General features: G+C 40.7%; 1 protein-coding gene and 1 long non-coding RNA gene across 11 annotated transcripts in view; one reads left to right on the plus strand and one right to left on the minus strand.

The window, feature by feature from the left end:
- BNC2 (basonuclin zinc finger protein 2) overlaps nt 1-14,468 on the plus strand; it is a 436,262-nt gene that overhangs the window by 122,989 nt on the left and 298,805 nt on the right. For 8 of the 10 annotated variants that reach the window (XM_082604098.1, XM_082604102.1, XM_082604103.1 and 5 more), the window contains exon 2: nt 11,197-11,397. The exons of the other annotated variants lie outside the window; for them this stretch is intronic. In XM_082604098.1, coding sequence (XP_082460224.1) covers nt 11,197-11,397 — 201 coding nt within the window. The remainder of the gene's footprint in view (nt 1-11,196; nt 11,398-14,468) is intronic. 10 annotated transcript variants of the gene reach the window in all.
- On the minus strand, nt 4,776-13,159 carry LOC309794089. Its single transcript, XR_014291981.1, has 2 exons — nt 12,222-13,159; nt 4,776-4,933 (listed from the first exon to the last, which is right to left on the minus strand). It is a non-coding gene; the product is annotated as an uncharacterized lncRNA (long non-coding RNA).

A 14,468-nucleotide genomic window follows, 5' to 3' on the forward strand; every position in this document is an offset into this window, starting at 1 on the left:
TTTTTTTTTAATCACTTTCCCTCTGGCTTAGATCTTCAGTATCCTTTTCTCCCCTGGCTTTGTCCCCTTTGCCTGTGATACTTTTTCTTCCCTGTTGTGAGAAACAAGCAATCAACACACTAACACAACTTCTCCCAGGCCCTGCGAACTCTCAGACCACCTTTCTCTTACTTTACTTGCTTTCTTTGCAGAATTTCTCCATAGAATATTTGCCCTTTTCTGCCTCCTTGTCTTTGTACTTTGCTTACTTCTTCACTTCTTTCCAGTCTAGATCCTCGAACTTCTATACCTATCTGCCCACTAAGACATCTCTCTTAGGACACAAAATATAATTATAAAATCGCAACCACAAATATATATGAGGAATGGGATAATGAACACCCATTTATTGAAGCTTAAGAACTAATAATGTACAAATACATCTGTAGCCCTGGGTTAACATCCCAATTACATTGTAGCCACTGCCATTTCCTCTATCCAATACCTGCCCTCCCATCCTCAAGCAGGATTCTGATTTTGGTATTTATCATTCCCATGCATTTTGTTTTGCTCTTATTATATTTACTACTACTTATTACTGTACTTGGTTTTACTACACTCTAAATGTAGCATTGTTTCTTAGAGCATTTAAAACTCTCTAAACTCTGACTTCTCTTGCCATTGAGAACATTGGACAATCACAGTGCCCCTGTTCATGCTGCTCCTTCTGTCTTCTCCCATAGTAACTGTGGGTATCCCCCAAGATGCTAACTTTGGCCACTTTCTTTTACCTGTTGTGTCACTTCTCTATTGATGATTCTCAGATCCAGTAACTACAGTGTCAGCCTGTGTTCTGAATGTTTCTAGTTGCCTCGTCACCAGCATGACCTACTGTTTTCTCAAACTGAGCTTACTGTATATGCCCACCAACTCGTTTGTTCCCATGTCTGTTGAGAGTGCTACCGGTTTCCTGTGCTCAGAGTATCAGAGCTTTAGTGTCATCTTTGGCTCTTCTCATTTGTTACACACATCAGTCATTCTTGTCCCCTGGATTTTATCTCCATGTTGTATCTTGCTCTTTTTTCCCCAGCCCTATTGCCTGTAGTCTTTTTACCCAGATTGTTATAATAGCTATCCTAATTGGTATCTTTGCTTCTGTCTTTTCACACTTCAGTCCGTTAGTCATGCTGTTGCCAGATAAATCCTCTTCAAGTACAGTAATGTTCATACCGTGCTGCTCTTGAGAAGCTTTCAGCAGTCTTGACTGTTGATGGATAACAGGATAAATAGCAACTCTTCCTAGTGACATACAGGACCCCTCCCATTATAATAGTTCCCACTGACCAGTCTACCCCTTTCATTCATCATCGCTCTACACAGATTCCGCCTTAACGTTCTAGTCCAACTGGACCACTTCTTTAGGGTGTCTCCTTTCCATTGGCCTCGGTACTCTGATTCAATTTTTGACAGCTCTCACTTCTCTACTTTTTAAAAATTTTTTGGCTGTGCCATGTGGCATGTGGGATCTTAGTTCCCCGACCAGGGATCAAACCCACATCTCCTGCGTTGCAAGTGCAGAATCTCAACCACTGGACCACCAGGGAAGTCCAGTGGACCACTTCTTTAGGAAAATTATCAGTTCTTAAGTTCCGGTGCAAATGCTGCTTCTGCTTAGAAACTTTCTCTTCCCATACCAGCTGGAAGGAATCTCCTTTTCTTAAGTCCTATACACTTTGGCTGCTACCTCTACTTATCATGTTGTTTTATTAAGGTTGTTTTTGTACATGGCTTATCTGTACTAGATTATAGATCTGGCTTATCTGTACTAGATTGTAAACTTCTCATGAGCAGGGACTTTGTTTTAACTTTCGTGTTCCCCACACCTTCTTGTAGTTGGCAAGTAGGGCTTTGATCAGCATTCCCTAACAGTGGCTAAAAGTGCTTAGTTTAAAATATGTCTTTATAACACATGGAAGAAAAGGGAGCTAGAAACTGAGCTAGTCAGGGCAAAAGTGTATACCTTATCAATCAGCAAATTACTCACTTCTTCCCACTTTGTTACTTCCATTCTCTCCAGGACTTATTTAATGGTTGGCTGCTGTCAGCCTTAGAGACTGTTAACTCTTAAAAAGTGTTTAGGTGGTCAGAGGAGTGGATTTGCAATTGTTTTTGTTTTTGTTTTTGTTTTTATCTGTTTTAATGTACTCAGTGTCTCCAAATAATACTGTCTGCAGAGTATGTGTAATCTCCTCCCCAGTCTCTCAACAGGCATGCCTAGCACCCACTGCAGATAGCCATAGTCACAAGTCAGAGGATAGGCTTAATGAGCAGGGCGGGCAAGCACCTTTCAGGATCCCCTGTTGTGGGGCTGATGCTGTTCAAGTTGAGGTACATTTAAGCCTCTTGGATACACTCCCATTCTGGCACCGCCTAGGTAAGGTATCTCTCACCTAAATATTGTCTCCCTCCCTTTTACTGTCTTTCACACTTATCTCCATTTTGTGAAACTCAGGTATTTGCTTGATTCCTCACACTTACTACCTTTAAAGAAATCATTGCGAGCAGTACATTTAGTGGCAGTTACATGAATGATTTTTTTTTTTTTTTTTTTGCTGTACGCGGGCCTCTCACTGCTGTGGCCTCTCCCGTTGCGGAGCACAGGCTCCGGACACACAGGCTCCGCGGCCATGGCTCGCGGGCCCAGCCGCTCCGCGGCATGTGGGATCTTCCGGGATCGGGGCACGAACCCGTGTCCCCTGCATCGGCAGGCGGACTCTCAACCACTGCGCCACCAGGGAAGCCCATGAATGATTTTTGACTGTGATAAAGTATCTGCCCTCTTCTGCCCTTCTCTATTCTCTCCCACTCCCCCCTTAGTTTTTCTTTTCCCTCTTTTTCTTTCTTTTACATAGTTCTAATTTATTGTTTTTACTAGCAGTATCATTCACAGTAGCAGTAGTAAACTTTTAGAACCGAAGTATAACATGCATACAGAAAAGTGTACAAATCATAAGGGTATACGGCTTGGTGAATATTTACAAAGTGATCATACCCAGAACCACCAATGAGGTGGAGATTCAGGACATCACCTGGACCTCAGCAGCTTTCCTTGTGCCTCTTGTAGTCACTACTCCCCACCGAAGGTCATCACTATTCAGAACTAAGTTACCCATTAAGTCTTCCTGTTTTTAATATGCTGTTAATGAGTTTCTGGCATCTTCTGAGTTCCTTAATTTTGAAAACAATCTTCAGGTTTACTCAAATTTGCTTTGTTTCAACATTTTTTCATTTAAATAAGTCTATCTATCTATCTATCTATATCTATCTATCTATCTATCTATCTATCTGAAATAGCCTCTGTGGTTTTCCAAAGATTATGAAACTTCACATATACTAGTATTTCACTTTTTTTTTTTTTTTTGAGGTATGAGGGCTCTAAAAGCAGTGCTGGATTAACTGGGTGCCTGCGAATCTCAATCTTCCTTCCCGACAGTAATTTGAACTATTATTATGATAAGTTCACTGGGGCTGCACGTTTCTTGGGTCTGCAGACTTTAGAAGGAAGTAAATAGAGAAATTAGCACTATCTTTACAGTCCTTGTAGCTCTTCATGGTCCTACAAAACTAATTGCCTGCTGTATGCTCCCCAGCCTGTTTTTTGATGCTCATTTAAGGAAACACGTTACTGGTTGTTTTCCTCCAGACTTTCTCATAAAACGTGAACTTTACATTATGGTAGGAAGAAGCCATTGTCACTGTTCATAGCTGAGAAAAGATGAATAAAGTCAGTTTTCTGTCTTTAAGCCAAAACTGGGTAGGTAAAATATTTCTTTCTTTTTTTTTTTGGAGGCTCGAGATTCATGCCAACCTCAGATGCTTTTGCATCTGCAAATGTCCTGATTCTAAGGATTCATCATTTCCCTAACATTTTATAAACTACCTCATCTACCACACCCTACCCAAGTTCTCTTTATTTTAAATTTTTTTTAGAGCGTATCAAGGGATTATGGCATTTGGATATATCCCTGAAAACACATCCTTGATGTGTTTCTCTGAAATTGAGGCCCTGATTAGGCTGTCAGCAGATGCTGTATCACATTGATTGTGCCAGTTGGTACAGAGGCAAGTGTCAACCAGAGCGGTTTCTCCCTTTTGCCATAGAAGGATGAAGTGTTTAGGTAGTATTTGCTTATGGGGGATGTTCCTGCCACTGCTGAAAGTGATTTAAATCTCTGTCCTATTCAAGCTTAATTTTAGGAGGCCTGTTTTCCCCATAGTCTGAGATCACATTATGATGTTTTCAGTGCACAAGCTTCTCCCTCAGTGTAGCTGATCGATTTTTTTGGTACAGCAGTTAATATTGTTGTTATTTTTTGGTCATGTGCTCTCATGTGGTATTCCTGTGAGTAAACACTAGAGCATTTAGTACCCATGATGCTTTGGCAAAAAACAAACTAACCAAAAATAAAAGGTATGCCTGCGTTTCTTGTCCCCTGAAATCCTCAAGCTCTTCTGGCTGAGGTTTCTATATACTGAAATGCCCAGTGCAGGCTGCCAGGGCTGTCTGGAGAAGGTGTAGTTGTAAACAGTTGTAAATTGTAACGTACAATTTTAACACAGAATCTCGTAGAGGAGAGAGGGGCCAGTGATTGAGACTGGCAATCCAAGGGGACACCACCATTTTTTTCCTCCTTCATTTGAATCTATAAAGATCCTTAACTGCATTTTGAGTTGGTTAATCCATGAGCTGTCAGCCCAAATTTATGTCCCAGAATTTCAGAGAATAAGCAATAGGATTGATGTCTCCAAAGAGGAAGATTTATAGAAGACTACAGGTGCATAGTTCAGTCCATTCATACACAAGCGGGCACAGGGTTAGATTCAGTAGTTGGCAGCTTGCATCATCTTTTTAATCTGGATTAAAGGCGGCTGCCTTCAGGTGTGCCTAGATCATCTGGTAAATTGAGACACGAATGAGAATTGTTAACTAAGAAAAGTTTTCCGGTTTCCTTAAAATTTAAATGCAGGGATCCAACTAGCAGAATCCAAAAACTTTCTTCAAGATCATCAGACTTTGCTTCTGTAGAACAACTGGCGGTTGAAAGAGGGGTACTTCAACTCTTACAAGGCTGGTAATGGAAGGAAATTAGGAGCCAGTGGAGAGTGGGAGATGTAGGTGTGATGTGAATCCCCTTCAAGGGTAGAGATGTGTTCATATCTGAACTCTATCTTAAAAGCTGCTTTTTAATCTCCTTTCCTTCCTTTCCCCCAAAACATGCAGGCAGAGTGGAATAATAGTTCATCTTTTTGTATGATTTTTTTTGGGGGGAGGGGTGAATTTTCAGTGTCTTGGCATCAAATGACCTATATGACTCAAGGGAAAACAGGCAGCTTAGATTATGATATAATTATTCACAAAGGGGAAACCTCAGTGGAAATTATTGTTTTACGTTTTCTCTATTCTTTATAGTGAGTCAAAGAATTTTCCCCCTTAGCCTCACATAGAAAATGAAACTTTACACAATAAAAAGTAGGGATGGCAGGTCTCAAAGGGGAAAAAGGTTGCTGTCAACTTTTTTTCTCTGGAATATGGAAATTTGGGTGGATTATCTGCTCAGAGGAGGTTTCCTTTATTAATTCTTTTTCCTTTTTACACTTAAGACATCTGTTAACATTTCACACAGCCCAACAGATGTTGCAAAGCAAGTCCCATACTTTGTTCTCAAGAAAAATGACTTTTCCTCAATTGGTTCCCCCCACCTCTGTGACTGGGCCCAGCCTGCTGCTTCTGCATAATTTGCATATATTAAGTTATATACCTTAATGCCATACGAATTTGTAGCTTCAGCATTCTTTTTATACTGTAAAGTGTGATTTGATTAGAAACTAGTTTACGTGTTGAGAGGTCATAACATTTAAAAAATCTCCATTGAGAATGGCAGCCTAATTCCACAGATAGGATTGGATAGCCAATTATTGAATATTTTTCTCTATAAAATATGTGAAGTACAAAAGCTTGAGTTGTTTTGCCACAAGGAAGTGCTGATTGTCATGCGATGTGGAGCGTCATTTTTATTATTTTGGCAAGAACAGGGACAGTTTTGTCTTGACAAGCCATTAGATGAATACCAGCTTGTGTCACATGAAAAACCACTGATCTTTAACCCAGCTCTGTACTTAACCAAGCCTTGAAAATGAATAGTGAATAAAAGAAGAGCAAAGGCCAGTTTACTGTCATTACAGATTACAGAATCTGTTAACAGCTGCTGAACTGAACCTAGGGAATTACAGGTATTGTTCCGTGAACCAGCAGAAGTCCTACAGATGCTTGTTAAACTGTGTATATAAATTGTACATTTATTTGATATTTGCTTAGGATTTACATTGTTGGAAACATAGCTAGAAAAAAGGAAAATCCTTGAGTAATTTCTCAGTGTACTAAATATATGCCTTTATCACAAAACCATATATTTTTATATGAAAGTATCTCAATGACGCTTCCTTACCTCCACTTATGGAACTTATTTTAAGAAAGCAATGTGCCTTTAAAGGAATTATAATAAGTATCAAAAAGAAAAAGTATGCAATCCCCCCCCAAAAAAAAACCCACATACAAACACGCAAAACAAAATCCTTCGCTCATTTGTTTCTTCAAGGTGTTCATTGTGGCTAATATCTGCACCAACATGTGATTTTTTTTTTTTTAATGGAGGGAAAAACCTAACCCATCTCAATACCCAAATATTGAAAAGATCAGTAACATTTACAACAGTCAGTTGTGGGAATTACTGCTTACAGAGCTAACAAAAAAGAACACACTTTCTTACCCTGCTGTTGGAATTGCATTGTGCCTCCCTGTAGTCTTGTTATCCCACACTAACTGAAATGCAAATTCTTTGCAACTAATTGGATCTCACTGAGGGTACATACACAGTATGTAGTTATATGCAAAAAGGTTTTTAAGAATAAAATTTCTCTGTAATTACAACTTTTGATTATGATCTGAGACATTGGTATCTATAGTATAGATACCAATAGACTATTCTTAGTAGAATATCTATATCTATATATATCTAACTTTTTTTACAGATTACTCAAAAACATGAGCTTTGAAATGCTTAGTAGAGTACCAGCTCAAAAGTTAGGGGAGGGCTTCCCTGGTGGCGCAGTGGTTGAGAGTCCGCCTGCCGATGCAGGGGACACGGGTTCGTGCCCCGATCCCGGAAGATCCCACATGCCGCGGAGCGGCTGGGCCCGCGAGCCATGGCCGCGGAGCCTGTGTGTCCGGAGCCTGTGCTCCGCAACGGGAGAGGCCACAGCAGTGAGAGGCCCGCGTACAGCAAAAAAAAAAAAAAAAAGTTAGGGGAAAAATGTTTATTTACAGCAATCTATAAATTGGATTTTATTAAAGTCCTATGAAAATAAAGATTTTTTTTCTTGAAATTTAGAATTTAGTATCTTAGAGCCAGTACACTGAAGTCATGTTAATAATGTAATCCTTTTCTTGGAACATTTTAAATGTGAAAACATCATAAACATCAGAAATCACTTCCAAAAGCTGTTGTCTTTTTGTTTTTTCCTTCCGTTCTCCAATCTGTTTTAACACTGTAAACTTCATTTGAGTTTCTTTTGTGTAAGTGTATTTCTGCTACATGTTGTGGTGAGGTGGAGGTATTCACATTCCCATAATATCTTTAATAACTTGGGTGCCATTTAGACCTAGTTGGTGTACTTCTTCTTCCCATGGTCCATCTCTCACTATCAGTAAGGGTGGGAAAGCCAACACATAGCCTTTAGGATTTGTGATTCTTTAAGTAGAAATACATGGAATCAGGAGAGCAGAAAAACAATTACTGTGTAAGTGATGCCTGCTTCTACTCCCCTAGTTTTAAGTAATTTTAATACAAATGATTCCAGACAGTTATTCTACAATCTGCAGACTATACAGCCAGTGGACAAACTCAAAAGTCTTCTGTGTACCTTGTGGGTATATAGTTTTTGTACCTGTGTCCTTAAAATGATACAGGTGTCCTGCTTGCTAGACAGAAGATTATCCTAAGACTGAGGACTCTGCATGCTGTGTTTATATGTGGAAGTGAGTGGCAAGTTCTAGAGGAGTCAAATTTGTATTTTGAAAACTGGATTTAAAAATGAATGTTTGAAACTTAAAATCTGTAAAGCACAGCATGTGTATATGCTTGAGGTTTTTGTTTTAGTTGACTCATTCATTCATTTCTTGCTAAGTCTGGCTTAATTGTTATCTCATTGTAATAAAGCTTGTCTTCTTTGTAGACTATTCTTACAAACAAGTTAAAATTTTGTTTGATCAAATCCATTTAGCAGGTGCAGAATTGCATGGTAGAGTTGTAGGTAAAAAAAAAATTTTTTTTTAAACCGTAGAAAGATAATCTGGTGCTTTGAGGCTTGTGCCTTGGCAGTAATGTGCCAGATACTCGTTACGCTGTAGACCTGTTTCATCTAGAGCAACCCAAGTTTTGCTCTCTGAAAGAGCTCAGTTTGTCTACTCTGGGTAGCATTTTGTCAGATGACTGCTGGCCAGGCAGACTAGATTTGGATGTATTACCTAGTCAGCCTAATAACCCTGTACAGACTGTATTGATTTTCTAGGAGAGAGTTTATGAACTAAATAAACTTGGGGTTGGTGTCTTAATAAACTGCTTCTCTCAGTCTGTCACATTTAGTTACTGAGCTGTGCAGTTTAGGGGGAAAAAAGGCTAATTCTGTTACAGATTGTTCACAGCAGGGTCTCCAAATTAGCCCTTTGTTTTGTAATGCCACCTTGCTTGGGCTCGCTTTGAGCACATTTCTCAGTTTTGCCCTAATGAGTTGCAACACTGATAATGTGGCTGATGATCTTTCATTGATTTCACTATCACTTGCTTGTCTGGTAATTGATCCATTGCTGAGCCTCTAGTTAATTATATCGGCTTTGACATGGCCCAGTCCACGGGGAATTTCAAGTCTTGCAGAATAACAGTTTTAATAAAAGAGTCTATTACTGCAGGTGCTTGCTGCTGCATGCCAGTTGATTTTTGTGTTGTGTGTGTGTGTGTGTGTGTGGTTGGTGAGGAGGGGATACCTGGGAAAGGAGAGGACCACAGGACTGAGAGAAAGGAGGGGTGGGGGCTGGAAGAAAAGGAAGAGGGAGTGAAGGAGAGAAGAAGGAAGGAGGGGGAGCTGAGAGGGTGAAAGCAGGAGAGCCAGAGGCACGCTAGAGAGAACACGCAGGCAAAGCGATACAACAGAGCCTGCAAGGACCGAGGAGGAAGCTTGCTATTGACAGTGTCCTTAAGCCTCCCACAAATAACAGCCATTAGTGGGAAGGTCAGGAGCTGAGCATGCAGCTTGACTGAGGCACTGAGTGCCACTTCAGAAATCAAGAGGCTAGCAAATTTTAGAGGGAGTTTAAGTGGGTAATAGCTAGCTGTAAAGGTACAGTCACTGTTGACAATTGACTCACAGGGTCTTTTTCCTGCCCTCCCCCCCTCAAGAATATTTTTATTGACCACAGGTGGACTTAATATATTTTAAGGCAACAATTCTTCGGGTTCTTGTTTGTTTCTCTTCAGATATTGAATTTGCTGCTTTTGAGACTTGTTTTGTGCTTAATGGTGGTGAACCGGAGGGAAGTTTAACAGAAAAGCTTTCAGGAGATGTCGGTTCTAGAGGGGAAGGCACATTTGTGTCAACACAGTGCACGTTTTCTCATCTTTTCTCATTGTCCACTAATGACATGGAGCTGCCACGGAAGCTCTTTTCTGTTTCTTTTGTTGTTTCAGAGAGTAAGGTTTATTGTTATTCTTGAGTTAAGAAAGAGCAAGGAGAGTGGTACATTTGTCCTCGGTATTTGTAGGTGGTCGAAGATTAATGTGCCTTACGTTTTAAGTTTAGGAAGGATGGCTTTTTCCTGCTGACTACTTTTATGAGATGACATGAATTTAGCTTTCCATTTTGGAGTTACTGCTTATGTACAGTGCATTTTGTTCAGTTCTGCTTTTCCATCAATAAGGTAGATAAATATGATCTAATAAATAGATGTTTTGTTTTAAACCTGGTTTAATTAAAAATATGACACACTATCGAGGTTATATTTCATCAGGCTGGAAAACGTTATAGAATTTTCCATGGAGAGCTTGACTGAAAAATGGAGTTTTTATATTCATTACTTTTTACCTGAAATGGGACAGGCTTTTCTTCTTCATCTTTTTCTTTTTTATGATTTGAAAGGATATTGTAGGGGCTTCATCCAGGAACTTTAACAAAGGATTTTTTTTTCTACTTTTGAGCTTTAAGAAAAGGTACACTTTTTTCCTTTTCCATTCAGTTTCTTATTGTTCAACATCCAATTGAGTAATTAATGCCCTGAGGGAACTGGGTAGTAAATAGTGTGTATTTATTTTGCAGATGTTTATTGTGCATCTTCTATGTTCAAAAAACTGCTAGGTTTATTTATTTACCTTTTAGAGTGTAAGGTCACGTCTCTATGTATATTATTTTCTCTAGAAGTTTATATGTGGTTATAAATAGCCCAGCACATACTATATGACTTTTAGGAGCTAACATTTAGACAACACCTAAGCCAACTTCACATTCTCTTACAGCTGAATATTTTTCTTTCTTCCAGTGTAATTAGGGGAAAAAAATGTTTTTAAGCCTAGCAGTTTACAAATGTTAAAGCAAAGACTGATGTCAGATATTGCATGCTATACCCGAAAGCATTGTTGGGAAAAATTCCCCGGGAAGGGCCCCAGTCTCTCCTTGCCCCATGGACCATCCCTGATCATGGTGCTGCTTGGAGTGTGCATATGTGCGTATCTCTCTATCCGTGTGTCTGGAGAGGGGTTAGTGCAGGGTGTCATTTAGTGCCTGACAGTGGAACAGTGCAGTTGACTCTTAGCTCTGCTATCCAATGACATGCAGTAGCTGAGAGTTTGAAGCTGATGGTTGGGTCTCCAGTGCTGCCTGCACACCTGACAGGCAGCTGTTAAACCGAGCAAAGGCAAGCTCGGGGAGTCACAATCTATGCATAAATGATAGGGGTATCTGTGCAGAAGGTGCGAAAGAAGCTCTGACCCCCTCCTTCCCCCAAATCTCCCCCTTCCCCAGTGAAATGCACAGTTCAGCCAGCTTCTTAACTACACTACACTCCTGCTACTGGCTGCCAAGAGGCTCAAAAAATCCACCTTCACTTTTCAGTCAGAAGAGGCAGAAGTGGATGTGAGAGAAAGAGAGACACAGAGAGACAGAGAGCCAAAGAGGGCAAGAGACTTGACTTTAAGAGACTGCTGTACTGACAACTCCATGCAGTTCGGAACCAGAACGACTCCGGCTGAACCAGGGTTCATGGGGACATGGCAAAACGCTGATACTAACCTCTTATTCAGAATGTCCCAACAGGTAAGTTACTTTCATTTTTTTTTAAAGGAAACCTTGAATTGTTATGTGCACTTCTGTTTCTGGTATTTTCCTTACTAAACATTTTTGAATTGTGATCACTTCGTAGTTGGGTTCTGTTATGTCATAACTGTTATTGGAACGTGCAGGGTTACTTCACGGCTTCCCTAAGGACTACTTACAAGAAAAGGGGGGAAAGGATACCGAAGTAAAAGAAAGCAAAGACATCTGTGGCAAAGTTTCACAGTCCAGCCTGGGTCCTGGGTCAGGGGAAGACTTCATTTATTTCTTTGTTTTCTGTTAAAAATTAAAAACAACCACAACCCCCCCCCCCATGTTATCTTTCTATCTGCATTAATCACTTCATCCAAGTGGCTGCTGTCTCGGAGTAGGTTTACCAACCCCACAGCCATAAAATGCAGGGGCCCCTCGGCCCTGCCCGACGGACTTCCCGGGGCTGGAAGCGGCTCGACTCCGACCCGGCCCGGGAGAGGATACTGCGCAAGAGCCGCTGGCAGCGCCGAGGAGCGCGGGCGGAGGCGGCGTGTGTGGCGGGCTGAGCCACCGGCGGTCCCACTTCCTCCGTGCCGCCGCCGCTGCCGCCTCATCCGCTCTCGCCCTTCGCTCCCGCAGCGCCCGCTCGGCTCCCGCCCGCCCGCCCACCGGCCGACGCACTCACACTCGGGCAGCCTCGGCGTCCTCCCCAGAGCCGTCCTCGGGCTGGCCGGCTGCGCCGCCGCTGGCTCTGCGGGGAGAGCCAACGTGTCCGCGCGAGGCCGCCGGCGACTGCTCATTAATCAGCGGAGTCCGCGGCTCGTACCACGTACCGTGCGCTCGGTGGTACCTACGCGCCCCGCGCGCCCGGCTCCTCTTGCACAATCACTGGCTCTGCGGCTCCGAGGGGGAGCAAGGGGGAGAGGAAGCGAAGGGAAACAACCCAGAAACTTTCATCTTGGACTGTGCTCAAGCGAGGGAGGGAAGTTCCCTGGTGCCTCCCTCCCAGACACGTCTTTTCAAAAGCCTCCACCAGCAAGAGTTAGTATGATACTACCCTCCGCACAGCACGAAAGTATTACTGACGAGTTCACTGGGATTTTAAGTAGATGGAGGTCGTTAGAAAATGGATAGTGCTCCACTCATTTACAAAAAATACTGCAGCTGCGTTCTTCTTTAAAAAACCTATTTTGTTTGTAGGAGTTAATGAGAACTAAATACTTTATTCAGTTAATTCGATTTTTAAAGTATTGTTAAAGAAAGAAAGAAAGCAGTTTGCCAGGCTGGAGACTACCGCAAGTTTAGAAATACATCTGCGAAAGATAGTGCAGAGAGCCAGGGCTTTGCAGCATTTAGCTAGCGAACAGCTGTATCACACACTTCTAGATAGGATAAATGCATTTGAATAAGGTGTATTTTGACATATCCTGTAGAGGGACCCTGATTACTGCTGATACAGTAAGCTGGGATTTAAATGCAATCAACACAAACCCAATATGCAACTCTTTATGTGCAATTTCCCATTCTTGCAAGTCAAAAAGTTCATTTCCTCCCAGAGATACTCCTTGGAGTTGCCGAGTGCTTTGAGAGGTGTATTTCTGAGGCACGTCCCTGCCTGGGTGGCTCTTTTCGTGGTTGGAACACAGAGTGTGTTTTCACTGACCTTAGGACCAAATAACTTGTTCTGGCACTTTAAAAATTAGATGTCATATTCAGGGTTTTCTTGAGTTACTGGAGGTCGTGTGTGTGTGTGTGTGTGTGTGTTGTGTGTGTGTGTGTGTGTGTGTGTGTGTTTTGAAAGGGAAGATTGGTTTAGGTCTCCCTCTAGCTAGAAAAGAGTTAATAAAACCAGATAGAGATAATGATCAATTGATAAATGGCTATTGAACCACATAGATGGTGTTAGATTGCTTCTTTGGCACTAACCCATTTCCAAGTAGATTTGAATCTAAGGAGACTTTAAATCGTGGAAAACGTTTTAGCTAAAAAACAAATAAAAGTAAATTATATAAATGATGGATCAAAGTTAGGAAAATAAATTGAAATCGCTCAGAGACAGAAACTTGTACAGCTAAGCCATTATGATGTCTTTGATCCAGCTGTTTCACTCTGTGGGTGTATAAAAATCTCTTTTGTGTGTACCTATGTGCATGTATGTGTGAAAGTGAGCATCAGTGATTATATGAAAAGAGTAGAAATATAGGGAAGTAATTTAGGCATTATGGGTGCTGTATGAAACTATATAATATTAATTATACTATTTACTAAACAGAGTAGTACAATAAAGGGAGAAAATCACAATTTAAAAAAATGTAGTGATTTCAATATATTTTCTTTATTTTTTGGTTTTGAAGTAATTGGCGACTTCCCTTCCCCTCTTTTTTCTCCTGTCGTGGTTATTAAATGCTTAGCCTCCTCTGCATTTTTGGAAAGCATGTGAAAGAGGATATGAGTTTACATGTTTTTTTTTTTCTCCTTTAGGATGACATTTTAGTTTGTATAAATATTGTGTAAACTTAAATTGAAGCTATGTGTAAATCTAAAAATATATGTGCTGTACATGTTTAATATGTTTATTTTCCTGACCTATAGTTCATCAGCAATGCTAATTCAGAGAGAGAGAGAGAGAGAGAGAGAGAGAGAGAGTGTGTGTGTGTGTGTGTGTATGTATGTGTGTATGTGCCAGAGCAAGGAAGATATCTCGCGAAGCCAACAGTTTCAAGGAATACTAGTCTCAGTATACGCCTTAAGCCAGCTTTTGTCTTACTGCAGGTAAAAGTTTGTCCAGTTTAATCAAGTCTGCAGAATTTTGTATTTCTAAGGCATAGAGATGTTTTTTTCTATATTATGATTATTTTAATTTCTAAGAAAAAATTGACTTAGCTCATGAAATGAATACAATTTATTGGGCATATTTTTTATTTCAAAGTTTTCCGTAATAAGAAAAACTGTAGGATTTACCTGACCGTTTCTTTAAATATTAGAAAAGAGTGACTAGCAGGTTTTAAAACTGAGTTATAGAGAATTCACCATCCGTAGTATTTAACTACAGCAAAACTTAAGAGTGTGAAATAGCTCAT

The sequence above is a fragment of the Mesoplodon mirus genome, assembly GCF_964341445.2.
Source record: "Mesoplodon mirus genome assembly, chromosome: 1".
Classification (NCBI taxonomy): Eukaryota; Metazoa; Chordata; class Mammalia; order Artiodactyla; family Ziphiidae; genus Mesoplodon; species Mesoplodon mirus.